This window comes from Notolepis coatsorum (genome assembly GCF_963971535.1).
Source record: "Notolepis coatsorum genome assembly, chromosome: 13".
NCBI lineage: Eukaryota > Metazoa > Chordata > Actinopteri > Aulopiformes > Paralepididae > Notolepis > Notolepis coatsorum.
The window spans coordinates 51437726-51454387 of record NC_140177.1 but is presented as its reverse complement, the minus strand read 5'-3'; the positions used below and the strand labels follow the sequence as shown (position 1 = coordinate 51454387).

At 41.2% G+C, this 16662-nt stretch overlaps 1 protein-coding gene across 4 annotated transcripts in view; it reads left to right on the top strand.

Annotated features, from left to right (window-relative positions):
- Positions 1–16662, top strand: part of agap3 (ArfGAP with GTPase domain, ankyrin repeat and PH domain 3) — a gene marked incomplete at its 5' end in the record, with an annotated part of 324184 nt that overhangs the window by 183858 nt on the left and 123664 nt on the right. For all 4 annotated transcript variants that reach the window (XM_084327289.1, XM_084327290.1, XM_084327288.1 and 1 more), the window contains 2 exons: positions 2818–2922; positions 5826–5997. In XM_084327289.1, coding sequence (XP_084183415.1) covers positions 2818–2922; positions 5826–5997 — 277 coding nt within the window. The remainder of the gene's footprint in view (positions 1–2817; positions 2923–5825; positions 5998–16662) is intronic.

Genomic DNA, 16662 nt, shown 5'->3' with positions numbered 1-16662 from the left:
CACACACACCGACACACACACACACACACACACACACGACAAACTCATTTTACTCTGTATTGTATATTGTATGTATATTGACTGAACATTCCTTTACTTACTTTTTACTTACTTCTTAATTACTTTTTTACTTACTTGTTTTACTGTATGTAGCACACTCTCAGGGGCTCATACAGAAACAAGCATTTCATCATAAAGTATTCTATATTTAGTTGTGACAAATAATAAACAAACTTGAACACACACACACTGACCAGGCTAGCAAAACAGTCCACCCCCCTTTATTTATATATATATACATATATACATATACATATATACATATACATATACATACACACACACACACACACACACACACACACACACACACACACACACACACACACACACACGCACACACTGACCAGGCTAGCAAAACAGTTCATGGTACCCCCCTTTACACACACACACTGACCAGGCTAGCAAAACAGTCCACCCCCCTTTATACACACACACACACACACACACTGGCCACGCTAGCAAAACAGTCCTTTTAAACACACACACACACACACACACACACACACACACACACACACACACACACACACACACACACACACACACAGGCTAGCAAAACAGTCCAGGGTGCCCCTCTTTAGACATGCACACACACACGCAAGCACACACACACACACACACAGGCCCTGGCTGTAAAAGCACAAACATGCCCCCCTCTCTTAATCCTCTAATTAAGCGTGCCCCTCCTCAGTCTTTAACCCAGAGAACCTCCCAGCCCCTCCACTCACTGTTTAGCCCCCTCCAGCAGAGCAACTGCATTGTTTATCAGTGGGTTTACTCTACAGATAAGGGAGTCAGAGGCCTAAAAAGGCCCCCAGAAGATAAAGTGGAATAGAAGAGAGGGCTGAGTGAGCTTTGAAGAGGGAAGATCACACTCCCTAATCCCAGGATTGAAAGGTCCTCCAGAGTTCAGCCTGTTATGTGTATGAATGAAGTCAGAGAGGGAGAGGGGGTCTGGCAAATTGGATTGTCACTGACTGCTCTCTCCCCCTCTCTCTCTCTCTGTGTGAGTGGACACTGTAGCAGGGGGACCTGTGGGCACTGTGGGTCATGTATAACTAAGACATGTTAAAGCTGTAGTTTTGGGGGAAACAAACTGACCTCTGAGAAGTCAAAATAAAGTATGATATATCCATAGTATATTAGTATTGAATGCATTAGGGCTGACTCCTATTAGTCGATTAGTCTAATTAATCTAAGTATAATTTTTTTTTATTTAATTTTTTTGCATTCTTTCCAAAAGAAAAGAGGCCTAGAAGCGTGGCTAACGCTAATGGCACGCATACCAGAGGCGAACTGCCTACGAAAACAGGCACAGAGGCACTGAAAGAGGATTTCACCCATCTAATGAACACACTAGACTAGACAAATATCAAGATGTATCCATCAGTGGACCAATTGCATGCTTTTGCAGAGGACAAGAAGCCTTCAGTCGACTCCTTCAGACATGAAGCACCCCCACAGCCCAAATGGAATGATAAAAAAGTAAAAAAAAAAAGAATATTATCCCTTTTCTTTTCTTTTTAACATTTTTTTTAGTCGACCAATAGTCGACTAACGGCAAATTTTGGCCAATCATAGTCGACCATCCAAATCCTTAGTCGGGGACAGCCCTAGAATGCATAAAGTTTTACAAGAGAAAAACGCGAGCACTGTTTGCTAAATGATGTGTTTGTCATTGGTGCTCCTACCCTCCACCACCTTTACCGTACTAAGAAGCCTCCTCTAAGAGCAACGTAGTTATTATAGAGGTCATTATTTTATCCTCAAAACTACTCTGTGCCGCTTTAAGTTATAAAGATTAAATAAAAAAGCATTGGAATTTTTATGGGGGAAATGTATGTATGCCAATTCTTATCTGAAAGAAATCTGTACAGTGAATTAAGAGTAAGATATTCCTTTATTGATCCCCTTGGGGAAATTCAGACATCATAGCAGCAGGGGGCAGGGGAGGTACAGGTACATGGTAATAGTAGAAGACATAATACAGGTAATACAATTATACTACAGTAGAAAAGTAAAAATAGGCAGTGTAAACAATATAACAATATAATTAGAGTATAAGCATATGAGCAAGAGGAATGCTCCCAAAAAGAAAACAACTACTTGGTTACAATGTTTCAATCCAAAGAGGCTCTTTAGTAAGAATGAAGCTGTGCAGGACAAACATGATTAACATAGTGGGTCCAGTTGGGTCTTTGTGTCTTGTCCTTTTAAATATGCTGCTCCTTCATCCTGGATACAAGAGGACCTAAAATTACCAGGACTGGTCACCCTCTGAGAATTTAAAGCCATTTTTAAATCCTACGAATTCAGTTCCCTCGGACAGTGCAACTGTGTTTGATAACTTGCCTGTTTGATAACTTGCCTGAAATTGGAGCTTGCTGTGAATGTTTTATCTGTATTTTATTGTGATGTTCTTTTTTTTATGTTGAAAATTTCTGCTGCCTTGCTTGGCCAGATCGCTCTTGAAAAAGAGATTTTAATCTCAATGATGCTTATCTGGTTAAATAAAGGATTTGATTGATTGATTGATTGATTGTCCTCATGTGTGGACTTCACTTGCTTTATGAAGACCTACTTTTTTTTTATTAGGAAATTGCTCATACCGGTATATGCAGCTGCAATGCAAATATTATGCATGAGGACAAACAAATCTATTTACATTACCATTTACAATGACCCGTATCGTCCACTTTGTTCTTTCGATGAAGGACTTTCTCACCAAAAATCTCCCTCTTTTCTCTCACACAGGGTATTCTTCTGAAGCGAAGTGGGAAATCCCTGAACAAGGAGTGGAAAAAGAAATATGTTACACTGTGTGACAACGGAGTCCTGACCTACCACCCCAGTTTACATGTGAGTGTAACCCTACCCTGAACCATACCACCCCAGTTTACATGTGAGTGTAACCCTGGCCTAACCTGAACCCTACCCCGGTTTACATGTGAGTGTAACCCTACCCTGAACCCTACCACCCCAGTTTACATGTGAGTGTAACCCTGGCCTAACCTGAACCCTACCACCCCAGTTTACATGTGAGTGTAACCCTACCCTGAACCCTACCACCCCAGTTTACATGTGAGTGTACTGTGTAACCCTACCACCCCAGTTTACATGTGAGTGTACTGTGTAACCCTACCACCCCAGTTTACATGCGAGTGTAAGCCTACCCTGAACCCTACCACCCCAGTTTACATGCGAGTGTAACCCCTAACCCTGCCACCCCAGTTTACATGTGACATGTGTTACAAAAGTACACCTTTTCCTCTTGATGCAAATATGTGGTTTGACAATGCCATCTACACTAGGTGGAAAGTAAATCAGTACTTTTACTCAGTCACTTGTACTTCACACTTGAGTATTATTTTGAAGAAAAAGTTATCTGTACACAAAACATTGTTGAAAATGATACACCTGCGAAGTGATCAGAGTCAACATAATGGTTAATGCAGTGAGGGCTGAAGGCTCCTTATGGAACGTTTTATAGATTATATTTATAGAACATTTTATAGATTATACTTATAGAACATTTTATAGATTATATTTATAGAACATTTGATAGATTATACTTGTAGAACGTTTTATAGATTATACTTGTAGAACATTTTATAGATTATACTTATAGAACATTTGATAGATTATACTTGTAGAACGTTTTATAGATTATACTTGTAGAACATTTTATAGATTATACTTGTAGAACGTCTTATAGATTATGCTTTTACTCTTCATACTTGAGCACATTGATCAACTTCGCCAAACAAAGTACTATTCCGTTGTGGTATTTCTACTTTTACTAAAGTATTTGTGTACTTTTCTCTGCTCTGCGCTGAGCTGGAATGCTACCTCGTAGGAGGTCCTATAGCACCCCCCCCCCCCCCCCCCCCCCCCGTTCCAGAGCATTATCTCTGTGCACAATAGCTCTCTTAACTAACCCTGTGACTGTGAGCTGGGATGGAGGGACAGGGTGTTGCGCTGGTCATCTCTGCCTCCCCTGCGGTGCCCGCTGCCCAGCCGTGGTGCTGGCTAATGGAGACATGGCTGTGCTGCTGCGTGGCCGCCGCGCCCAGATGCCACGCTGGCTTGTATTTATAATGGTTCTCGCCGCGTGGCGGTGGAGCCTGACCAGCCTCTCACATCCATCTTTGTCAGAGTCCCGCTGGGCCGCTAATACCTCTTAAACACTCGGGTGGCTGGCAGCAGACAGCTCCGGAGAGACCCAGCCCTACACACACACACACACACACACACACAGACACATGCCCTGCTCGTCTCACTCCATATCCCCATAACCCCTCCATCACTTCGTCACCATGACAACCCACTCTGTACCTTTATCGGTCAAGTCTCTGACCTTAGGTCTTAGAATTACATATTGGGGTGTTTAGGTGACATGGCGAATTAAAAGTGAATTGGAAATGTATTCTACAAAAGCATCGTCTAAGTTAATTTTATTTATTTAATCATGTCCAATTAGTTATTTTGCTATGACACAGGTCAGGCCTTTGACATTATAACCCCGCCTCAACATATAGGTTACACAGAGAGCAGAGCATGGTTTATGGCCTTGTTGTATTGACAGTGTGCTAATGGTTTAATTTACGGGCGGTTATTAGCAGTGCAGTGTAGCGCCGCGGTGATGTATGTAATTGAGTGGACGGGACTATCTTGATCTTTATAGCTGTTGCAAGTCATCAGGGGCAATCTATTGGGCATCCGCGTCCGCCGCCTTGTGAGGTGAGCGAGGAGAGACGGTTACATTAGCACTCTTAACCGCTCAAACCTATTCCAAGCAGCTGAGCAGAGAAAGGGTAAGGAGAGAGACGAGAGCGACTGAGAGAGAGGGAGAGAGAAGGTGGGAGGGAGGGAGACAGGGAAGTGGGAGACGCGGAACCTTTAATTTCGCAGTCAGCCAAGCCATCCACACAATCACCTTCTGTTAATTCTATCTGCTACATCAATTAAATTGTTTGTAGAAACTAATTGAATGTGGCTTAATCACACATCTTAATAGCTTTGCACGCTTCGATCTGGCTGTTAATTCCAGCAATAAAATGAAATGAGAGCGCTCACTGGGTAATTAGCGAGGAGGCTTGGGAAAGAAATGAGTGCTTTATGACACGGTAATATAGCGGTGGAGCCGGTGGGAGGACAGCGGAGGGCCGAGCTCGCCGGTATATGGGCTCTTTTTTTCTGCTGAGCCCAATGATTTTCACCTTGGCTTCCCTCGTTTGGGTTCGGGAGTCGCTTTAAACCAAATCAAAATGGCCAAATTGAAAGAGAATGAGGCCGTTTGCTTTCATTAAGCCTAACATCCCTCTGTTTGGTGAGATGGCGTGTGGGCACAGGTGATACATAATGGCTCTGCGATCATTCGCCACTGTCAGTCACCCAACATGTACTTTGCAGAGATGCTCTGAGACGACCTGAGACCATGGGGGGGTTGAATAGGTTTTTTCGCCTGTCAGATAATTAGTTGTTTTTATTTATTACATTCCCTGATTCCTAGTGGTCTACTTCTCTATGGCCAAACGAATGGATTGTTATTCATTAACCATACTGGTATCTCTGAAGTTGTGGAGTAATGATAACACGTAATGATGTAATGATGTTTAATGCCAGCAGGTCACAGAGGACCATCCAACTCTACTACCCACATTACCTACATCAGACAGTTCGTAGGCTACTGTATTTTGGACAGGTGCATATTACATTTTGTAATGTAATACAAATGTGTGTTGTCTTCTTGTCTGTTCCAGGACTATATGCAGAACGTGCATGGGAAAGAGATCGACTTGCTGAGAACAACGGTCAAAGTTCCAGGGAAGCGACCGCCCAGAGCGGTAGCCACCATCGCCCCCACCGCGAGTCCCAAAACCAACGGTCTTACGAAGGACCGCAGCACCCTCCAACTGGGCGTAGGAAGCACAGGTAAGAGGCCTGGTCGCATATCACAGTCAGGCATGGGGAGGTTGCTCCAGGTTGCTACAACCGATGCCGGTCTGCCTTTTTGGAGGATCACTTCCATTCTGTTGCGTAGAGAGAAATGTCTCAAACATACAGAAATTTACAAAAATGGAGAAAGGAATTAAGGAAAAGGAGTGTGATGGTTGTGAGGTTTTTTGTGGCAGATTTTCACACAACAAGACTTCCAAGAAATGTTTGCAGACACCCAGGGAGACCAGGGGGCTGGACAATACGAGTCTTCATCGCTTACTTATTGATTGGCTGACTGGTCTATGCTGGTTAGTGCTGGTATGCTGCTGGTTAAGCTGGTGGATGAGCATGTTCACCAGCATACCAGCACCAAAACACAACATATGCTGGTCATTGCTGGTATACGTAACCAGCATGCATTATGCTGGTCCTGCTGGTCTATGCTGGTTTTTCTGGTTCTAGGTTTTTCTAGGCTGGAGCTGCACAAACTGCAGAAAACTAAATATTGTGTATAATAGTGGACCACATGAACACTATTACAACTTTTGGTCGAGGCAGAATAAAGCAAGATGCATGTCACTAGGGCTGACCTTCTGAGCTTTTTTTGGCCGTCGAAACTTCGGGGGGCGAGATTCGATAAAAAAATAATAATAATAATTAAAAAAATAAAGAATTGTTTAATCTTATGTTGTGGGACTTGTACAACTTGTCAACTTTGTTGTTTTTAAATGTGCTCTATAAATAAAGTGGATTGGATTGGATTAATTAATTAAATGAATAATGAGTCAGGAGCTGCACTGCCTGGGCGGCTGCTCTCCGTTACACAGCCAACAACATTACATTACATAATTATGTTGCAACCATCGTCTATAAAGCAAACAATTATATAAATATGTATATGTAGAGAGAAAGGCAGAATTCGACTTAATTTTTTATTAAGACATGTTTTTATATGGGTCGGGACACTATAAAAAATACTATAGAGAATTGTCTGTGCTGTAAAGTTTAAACCTTTTTAAATCGTAGACAAACGAAACACTTTGGGCTAGATCCACAAAGAATGGATTGCACGGAGCAAGTTGCACCCTTACTTAAAATTCATTATGAATTGAAAATGGGGGACCCCGATGTAAACAAGACGAAAGTCTTTCTCTGGTCTGCATCCCCTTAACAATTGTGTGTATTGAGCAGTACTGTATTGTACCCATTCTGCAATCTGTTAATAAAATGTTCATTCAATCAATCACCGTGCAGATTGATTGATTGAAAGCCATCATTTGAGGCTTTATAAAAGCAGCACAATGAACACAAATCTGAGGCGCAAGATTTTGCAGGTGGGAGGGGGATATACATTCTTTATAAAAAAAAAGTATGATAATCTATTATTTTTTTATATATTAAAATTTTATTTTCCCGTTCGAATCCCGTGCCCATCGAACGAAGCTTCGAAGTATTTAAGACAGCCCTACATGTCACATTAACTTCTGATTGATTGATTGAAAACTTTATTGATTGATTGATTGATTGAAAACTTTATTAACAGATTGCAGAATGGGTACAGTACAGCTCAATACACACAATTGTTAAGGGGATGCAGACCAGAGAAAGACTTTCGTCTTGTTTACATCAGGGTCCCCCATTTTCAATTCATCATAACATTTATGACATACCAGATATTAGGGCTGACCTTCGAAGCTTTTTTTGGCAATCGAAGCTTCGGGGCCGAGCTTCGATTTTAATTCGAAGCTTCGATTTTTTTTTTTTTTTTATCTTATGTTGTGGGACTTGTACAGCACTTTCATAAACTTTGTTGTTTTTAAATGTGCTCTATAAATAAAGTGGGTTGGATTAATTAATTAAGTAGCCCCTTTCGTGACTGAGCCAACAAGGTTTCACTCGGCTGTGTGATTTAATTCAAGGTGGATCGCTGTTGTCGTTTGAACAACTTCAGATTTCATGGGAACTACCAATCCCCCAAATCAAGAATGTTTAAGATGAATGAAGTAAGATTTTGATTATTTGAAATATGGCCTGTGTAGACTAAACTATGCACAGAATTATGTCAGTCTACAAGGTCCGGATTCTACATGGTCCGGCAATGTAGACCTTGTAGACTCCACTACAGACCAATTATCAGTGAATGTTCATGCATTTTTAAGAAGGGCAACTTCCACAAAAAAACAAAGAACTCACCAAAACATCTCAGTAGCACCTTATCTAAATTTTATTTCCTATTTTGTTTATTCATCCCAGTATCTTTCTTTCTTATGTGTGGAATTCTACAAGGCATGTAGGTGTATATGTATTTGAGGATGATATCCTTCAAACAGGCAATAGTGATGATATAATTTGGGCAGTGCTGAGCTGGGTTACTTTCCTCCAGTGTATTTGTCCCCCGGCCCCACCCAATGGCCCCATGCGCGTGCGCACGCACACACACACACACACACACACACACACACACACACACACACACACACACACACACACACACACACACACACACATTTACATTTAGTCATTTAGCTGACGCTTTTATCCAAAGCGACTTACAAGTTCTGTACGACAAGACAGCAAGAAGGGTACAACTCTATCAGCTGAGTAACAATGTTTATCAAAGTGTTGCGTGTTACAGTGTAGGTTAGTTTATTAGGAAAAGTGCATGACAGTAAGGTTAGTCACGGTTAGATTTTTTTTTTTTTTTTTTTAATCATTTCAGATAATGGTTGAAGAAGTGAGTCTTTAGTCGACGGCGAAAGATTGGACGGGATTCGGCTGTCCTAACTGGGATGGGTAGTTCTCACACACACACACACACACACACACACACACACACACACACACACACGCACACACACACACAAATCGAAGTAAAAAAAAAAAATTTAATTATTTCTTTTTGAAAAAAGATTATTTTTTTTTTTTTTAACTTCGTTTTTTTTTTAATGTTCGAAGCTTGTGCCATCGAACGAAGCTTCGAAGTATTTAAGACAGCCCTACCAGATATGCAAATACAGTACTGTTTGTGATACAAAAAGAGTCCAGAAAAGAGAGTATATACATTTGACGTAGAAACTGTACATTGGAGGAGGTTGGGTAGGTGGGGTGGGGTTGGGTGGGTGGGGGAGACGGGGGGACTGTACATTGGAGGTGGTTGGGTGGGTGAGGTACAAGCAAAACTGTACATTGGAATATTGACAACCATACTTCGTCATTTACTGTACATTGGAGGGGGTTGGGTTGGGACATTTACAGGGGCCAGTTTCGAATTGCAGTCTCCCGTAGGTGTTCGTTGAGAGTGGTTTTGAAAGTGGGTAGTGATTCACATTCCTTTACAGCTTTGGGTAGGGCGTTCCACATTGATGTGGCATAATTGCGAATCGTGTTTAGTCCTAGATTCTTCAGGGTATTCTTGTTTACCAGAGAGGAGATCCGGTACAAGAATCGAGTTCGTTGGTTGACTTTTTTTATTACATTGGATGCCATTTTGTCACAGGAAAGATTTGCCACTAGGATGGAGCCCAGGTAGGTAATTTCATCTTTCCTTGTGACAATATTGTCACCCACTGTAACTGAGAAGCCGTCGGTCTTTCTGAGTTTGTTATTTGAACCGAAGAGAATGGACTCTGTTTTGCCCATGTGTAATGATAGTTTGATTTGATTTGATTTGATTTGATTAGGGATCCCCATTAGCTGGTGCGATAGCAACCAGCTAGTCTTCCTGGGGTCCACACACAAAAAAACATACAAAAACAATCACTATAGTTTGTTATCAGCGAGCCATATGCAGATTTTGCCTAGTTCCGAGCTGAGGGTTTTTTCAACCTGTAACTTGTTCCTGTCAGAGACCAGCAGGGCTGAGTCGTCCGCATACAGGAACATTCATTCAATCTTTATTTATACTCGTTGTGCCGTCGAGATGTTACATACACAAGTGTCAGTGTGTTCATAAATATAAAGACATCAGACAATCAGAATAATTAAGAGCACATTTTAAAATACATTAAAAAAAAATTAAGAAATCTTTTTAAAAGAATAAAATAGCTAAAAATTAAAACGGAGGTAATAATTTAAAAACAATTGCATATTGTGGTGACCTGATTGGTCATTAAGGTTCTAAACTGACCCATAGACACTAGAGTGTCTAGTTTCAGTGTTTCCTGCAGGGTATTCCATGATGTAGGGGCAAAAAAGCCAAAAGCAGATCTACCAAGTTCAGTACAAACTCTAGGCACTCTAAGTGTAAGCCAAAAACTGGATTGTGTACGACAGGGTGCCTGAGGAAGCAGATAGCGAAACACGTTGTGCAACAATAAAAAAGCAAAAACCAGTCCTGACTGAGGAGTGTGCGGTCCCTTCTTTCCCTTGAAGGTATTCTCCTTTTAGTTTATATATCTCTCTTGCGCTGACCTGCACCTCCAGTCGGGGTCCAACCAGATGTGCACGAGTCTTATTTAGTTTAATATATATATATATATATATATATATAAAATATATATATATATATTTTACAGTGCAATAAAATAGTTCTGGATTACTGTTCAACAGTTCAAATTCGTCTTTACCTTCTCTGTTTGGTATCCACAGTTTAAAACTCGACAGTCCTCCCTCCTGTTTTATACCCACTTTGACCCTTTGAACCTCCCACCCAGGGCAAACCTCCCTCTCAGGGCGCAGTTCCCTCTCTCGGGGTGCAGTTCCAGTGGTGAATATTCATGGAAGCCAAGGGAAGCCAAGCTCCCCCAAAAAAATTAAAGATAAAAAAAAAAAAAAAAAATCTTTTTTTTATAGTTTACAATAATAATAAAAAAAATCTTTATTTTTCATCTCTGTTATAATAATTGTCTCCCTCCTGGAGAAATTCACCGAACGAGCGAAACTGCACCCACTCTCTACACTGTCACTGACTGAGGCAGCCAGCCTGGAGGCTCACGAGATAAAGCTGTGAACGAGGTCGAGGTTAGGACGCCAGGCAATTTATTTTTTTTTGGTTTATTCATCCTATTACCTCATTATTAGCCAATAAGATTCGAGCTGGGTTGGACTTAGCTCCTCTCACGAGATAAAACGAGGTTACTTAGCTCCTAACGGCCCACGGCCCAGTTGGGTCTAGGTAAGGCAGTGTTTCTCAAAGTGTGGGGCGCGCCCCCCAGGGGCGGCGCAGAAGCATGACAGAGGGTGCCTTGAGATTTAAAAAAAAATATATATATATTTTTTTTATTACAGAAAATTATCACTAAAGTGCTATCTGTTGCCATATTTGGATAAGTTTGACCATTTCTCAAAATCTGAAAATCATTATTTAATAAAACACAGAAAAGGATCACCAACTTACTCTGGATAAAAAAAAACTTTACAGACAACATTGCGACAAAGCTTCCTGACACATCTCCATCCAAACTCTTGGAAGAACTCATTGAAATCTCATCTGATACCACCTGGAGAGCTAGTTTCAGAGTGTGGTGCTGAGTACCAAGTATCTCATGATGCAGCAGTTAAGGTGTTGATACCATTCAGCACCACATATCTGTGTGAAGCTGGCTTTTCATCCATGACAGCTCTGAAAACAAAATATAGGGCCAAGTTGAGCCTTGAGGATGACATGCGTGTTGCCTTGTCAAAGACTGACAGCAATAAAGACTGTTTGCTTATTTCCTATGTTTGCTTTGTAAATTCCCAGTCACTGAGTGAAGATCTGCTGTTTTGCAAATATGTCAAAAACAGAGCGACAGCTGATGAGCTTTTCAAAATGATTGACAGTTACCTGACAGAACATGGACTGAAATGGGAGAACTGTGTGGGCTTTTGCTCTGACGGTGCGCAGGGAAAAGGAGGGGGCTACAGGCACTCATCAAGGGGGTCCAGTAGGAGCGCTGTGATGGCTGGGCGCACCAGACACGTGAATGAATTAACAGATTGCAGAATGGGTAAAATACAGTACGGCTCAATACACACAATTGTTAAGGGGATGCAGACCAGAGAAAGACGTTTGTCTTGTTTACATCAGGGTCCCCCATTTTAAATTCATAGTGACAAAGTGACATGTATATACTCTCTTTTCTGGACTCTTTTTGTATCACAAACAGTACTGTATTTGCAAATCTGGTATGTCATAAATGTATAGATGTAGCAGTACTGTCTATCTGTATGTCATGTATGTCATATATGTCCTGATGAATTGAAAATGGGGGACCCTGATGTAAACAAGACGAAAGTCTTTCTCTGGTCTGCATCCCCTTAACAATTGTGTGTATTGAGCTGTACTGTACTGTACCCATTCTGCAATCTGTTAATACATTTTTCAATCAATCAATCAATCGATCAATCAAAGCAGCCAGCAATCACAGCACATAAGTTTCACCACGGACATATGGACCTGTGATGTTTGTTTGGTTTATTTAATTCTTTTTGAGGCGTGCTGTCCTATAAATGCCAAGTAATAGTTGTTTCATGGACCAAGACCACAACAGTCTCCTCTCCTATAGCGTCAAATGTTTTATCTGCTGACAAAGCACAATACCTGTTGGTTTTTAGTTCACTCAATGTTCAGGGAAACACATTGTTATTGACATTGACGGATTGTGAATTTTGTGATTGACTCAAATTATATTCATTTGGAAAAATAAATATAGTCACTTTATTTGAAGAGTCAAAACTGTTCTCTTGGCTTTGTTTTGTTCATAGTAGTAACGCTCATGTCATGATAAATCTGGTTAGGTCAAAACTACAGGGATATACATAAAAAAAAAAGTAGTTGTTATGATTACAGTGCATCGCAGTCACGAAATGGGCTAGGTGACTGCTTGGTTTGACTGGCCGCCGAGCCATACTGTACATGTTGACTGCTTGGTTTGACTGGCCGCCGAGCCATACTGTACATGGTGACTGCTTGGTTTGACTGGCCGCCGAGCCATACTGTACATGTTGACTGCTTGGTTTGACTGGCCGCCGAGCCATACTGTACATGGTGACTGTTTGGTTTGACTGGCCGCCGAGCCATATGGTGACTGCTTGGCTTAAATATAAAAAAATATATTTAAAATAAAAATATTAATAAAACATTTTAATACTTTTTTTTTTTAATATTTTTTTTTTTGTCATTCTCTGTTATTTTACCCACGTGACGCCACTGTGCAGTTCTAGGCTTGGGTCCTACACAGTTTTAAAGCCTGACAGTTTTGAACCTGTAATAAAAAGCAATAGACAGAGTAAAATAATACAGTGCAATAAAATAGTAGAATAGAATAGATAGTAAAATTATGCAATAGAATGGACAGAGTAAAATAGTGCTACAGTACAATCAACAGCGGAGTGTATTAGAAGGCTATGGTGAAGAGGTACGTTTTTAGCTTTTTTTTTTAATATTAACACATTGACTGCCAGCTATTGGCCTGTATAGTTTCGGAATGATCCGGGCTAATTCCTGGTAGGCTGAGTAATAGGCCGCAACGTGAATTCTACTAAAAGCATTGGCGTTTCATCCCTGGACACGCTACTATTTTCAAATAAAATTTATATAATAGGTATTATGTTTCATCATGAATGCATGAAAGGGGGGGGGTCGTTTCTGATGCTTTGATTGCCAGTAACGGCATTCGTTGTGAATGAAAACATTGCAGGATCAAGCTGGAATTGACGTCAGATGTTCCTTACCTTAGATCGGGCTTATTCCAAAAAGAATATTCCAATTGTTTGATCGCCATCTGGTCCATCTGATGTCCATCTGGTCCACGACATAATCCAGCACAACACATGCATCGGGGGCATTTGACACGCTTCAATGTGACCGAGTGAACCTCTAGACTTCCCTGTACTAAAAAAACTGCGCCCGGAGCGGTTTAACCGTAACACACGGTCTGGAACAGGGTTTACTGCACTCTCGATACTGCCACCTGGGGGGATCTGGCCGGTACTGCGCCCTCGGCGTCCCAGTATGCCTTTTAACTAGGGGTGTCCGATATTATCGGCCTACGGATATTATCGGCCGATATCGGAATTAAAATGTGATATCAGAAAATATCGGTATCGGTTAAAAAAAAATATATATATATTTATTTTTATTTAATTTTTTTTTACATTTCTATAGAAATTATGTCGGTATCAGCTCCGGCGTTGTCACCAGCTTGGCTGGCCATTCACACTAATACAATTGGCTGTATTAGAGGGTGGGAAAGCTGGCGGGGTGGGTCCGGGTCGTTGTAAACAGCGACTCCTACAGTCCGGTCGGGGCGCCTGCTCAGCGCGGATAGGATCTAAGGGGGGTAATGTGATCCTTCCACACGTTACACCCTCTCAGTGAGAGTCCGCGCTGCCAGGTGAAAAGAAGCGGTTGATTGGCTAGACGTGTGTCGGAGGAAGCACGTGATAGCCTCCACTCTCCCAGACTGACTGTGGGGAGTAAGTGCGCAGCGACCAGGAAGGGGATTGGGAATTGGCATAACGACTAACATTGGGATGGGAGAAAATCGGAGGAAAAAGGAGGGGGAAAAAAAGTATATAAAAAAAAAAATGATGTCGGTATATCGGTATCGGTAAAAAAGCCAATATCGAGCATCCCTACTTTTAACACATTGGTTGCCAGCCGGATATGACGATTTATCGCTTTGATGCCACCACGTTAATCAATGGGAGGACGAGCACATTTGCGAACACATAAACTATATCTTAAATTATGGCTGTGTGTCTAATACACCCGTTGCTTATCAATGACTTGCTTGCAGTCAACATGTATGAAACGGATAGTTTTTTCATTAGTATATTTCCGTTTTATACCGTTTTGAATACGAGTATAGTTTCGGAGAGTTCTAGTAATTTCAGAGAAATTCCGCGAAAATAGCCATTTACTGGAATACACAAAACACGTTGTCATTTTTCGGCTGATTTATGAATCGTTTTCAAATAAACGCTAGATTATCGAGAGTATTTGTGTTCTTATGCACGATACAAAAGCGGGCTGAAAAATAATTTCGTGCCGCACCTAACGCCACACACACACACACACGTTGTGAAATCTGTGAAAAACAACTCTGATTAACCCTTTCACTGCCACACAACAGCAGGTTAACCCTTTCACTGCCACACAACAGCAGGTTAACCCTTTCACTGCCACACGACAACGGGTAAACCCTTTCACTGCCACACTACAGAAGGTACTATCACTGTTACCGTCGGTAGTGTGATAGTAAAGGGTTAACCTTCTGTCGTGTGGCAGTGAAAGGGTTAACCCAAAACTGGTAACATAGATTCCTTACCTCAGATCAGATGTTCTGCAAAAAGATTAATCCAATTCCTGATCGCCATTCCCAATATTGATCGTGTTTATTGATCCAACGTTATAGTCCGAAACGCATAATCCAAGCTGCTTCTAGCCTCGCCAGTGAATCTGGTAACACGACACTGCTTGCCAGAGATAGGAAAATCCTGGACCGGAGTATTTCTCTGATGCACTTTTTCACTCAATCCAATCCAATGATGTGCATTACCATCCGGGAGACGATAGGGGGCGGTATTTGCCCTTTTCGAGCTCAGAGCCATTCCCAATGATAATGTCAGGCTGGATGGATGAAAAATGAATGGATATCGCTAATAAAAGAAATAACGATTAAATAACGAGAATTATTGGCAACCAACGCATGACGGCCAATAACGAGAAATCTCGTTGTTGGCAACCAATGTGTTAACGGCAACATACAGGTCTGTGACATTGAATAGAATATTAAAATCGAAAAAAAGGAAAACGGACCAAATAACGTATATACGTGGTTGGCGTTCAACGGTTGTCGGCCAATCACGTACATTATATAAACATGTTGGCGGGGAATGAGTTAACCCAAAACTGGTAACATAGATTTAAAGCTTAGGTCTGAGTCTATTATAACACCAAGACTTGTAACTTTGGGTTTGATCCAAGGAGTAAGTTGCCCCATATTGCTCTGTAACATTTCTCTTTTTGTTATAGGACCGACTAGTAGGATTTCATTTTGCCCTCATTTAATTTTAGGAAGTTGTTCGTCATCCATTTGTTTATTGTTAAGAGTTGGAGGAAATTGAGTTAATAGCTGTGTGATCATTTGGTTCGGCGGAGATGTACAATTGTGTGTCATCTGCGTAACTATGGAAACATACATTGTGTTTTCTAATGAGTGGCAGCATGTATAGTGAGAATAATAATGGACAAAGGCAGCTCCCCTGTGGAACTCCGAAGCAGAGGTGTCATGTTTCTCAGAAGAATGATCTCTAAGCCTGACGTAATATTGTCTCCCTTTGATTATGTTCTGAACCAGTTTAATACATGTCAGAAAGACCAACTAACTTTTCTAGACGATTTATTAGGATATCATGGTCGATCGTGTCAAACGCTGCGCTTAGATCTAATAGGACGAGAATTGAGACTTTGTTTGCATCAGAGTTTATTCTGAGGTCACTAATTATTTTTCTAAGAGCAGTTTCAGTGCTATGGTGCGTTCTGAAGCCTGATTGAAATTCCTCCATGACGTTGTTTTCTTTGAGAAAGAAGTTTATTTGTATTGAGACATTTTTTTCAAGTATCTTGCTGATGAATGGGAGGTTGGATATTGGCCTATAGTTGGTTAGTACATTAGTCTAGTCTGGGTTTCTTTAGTAAGGGTCTTACGACAGCTGTTTTAAATGCGTCTGGGA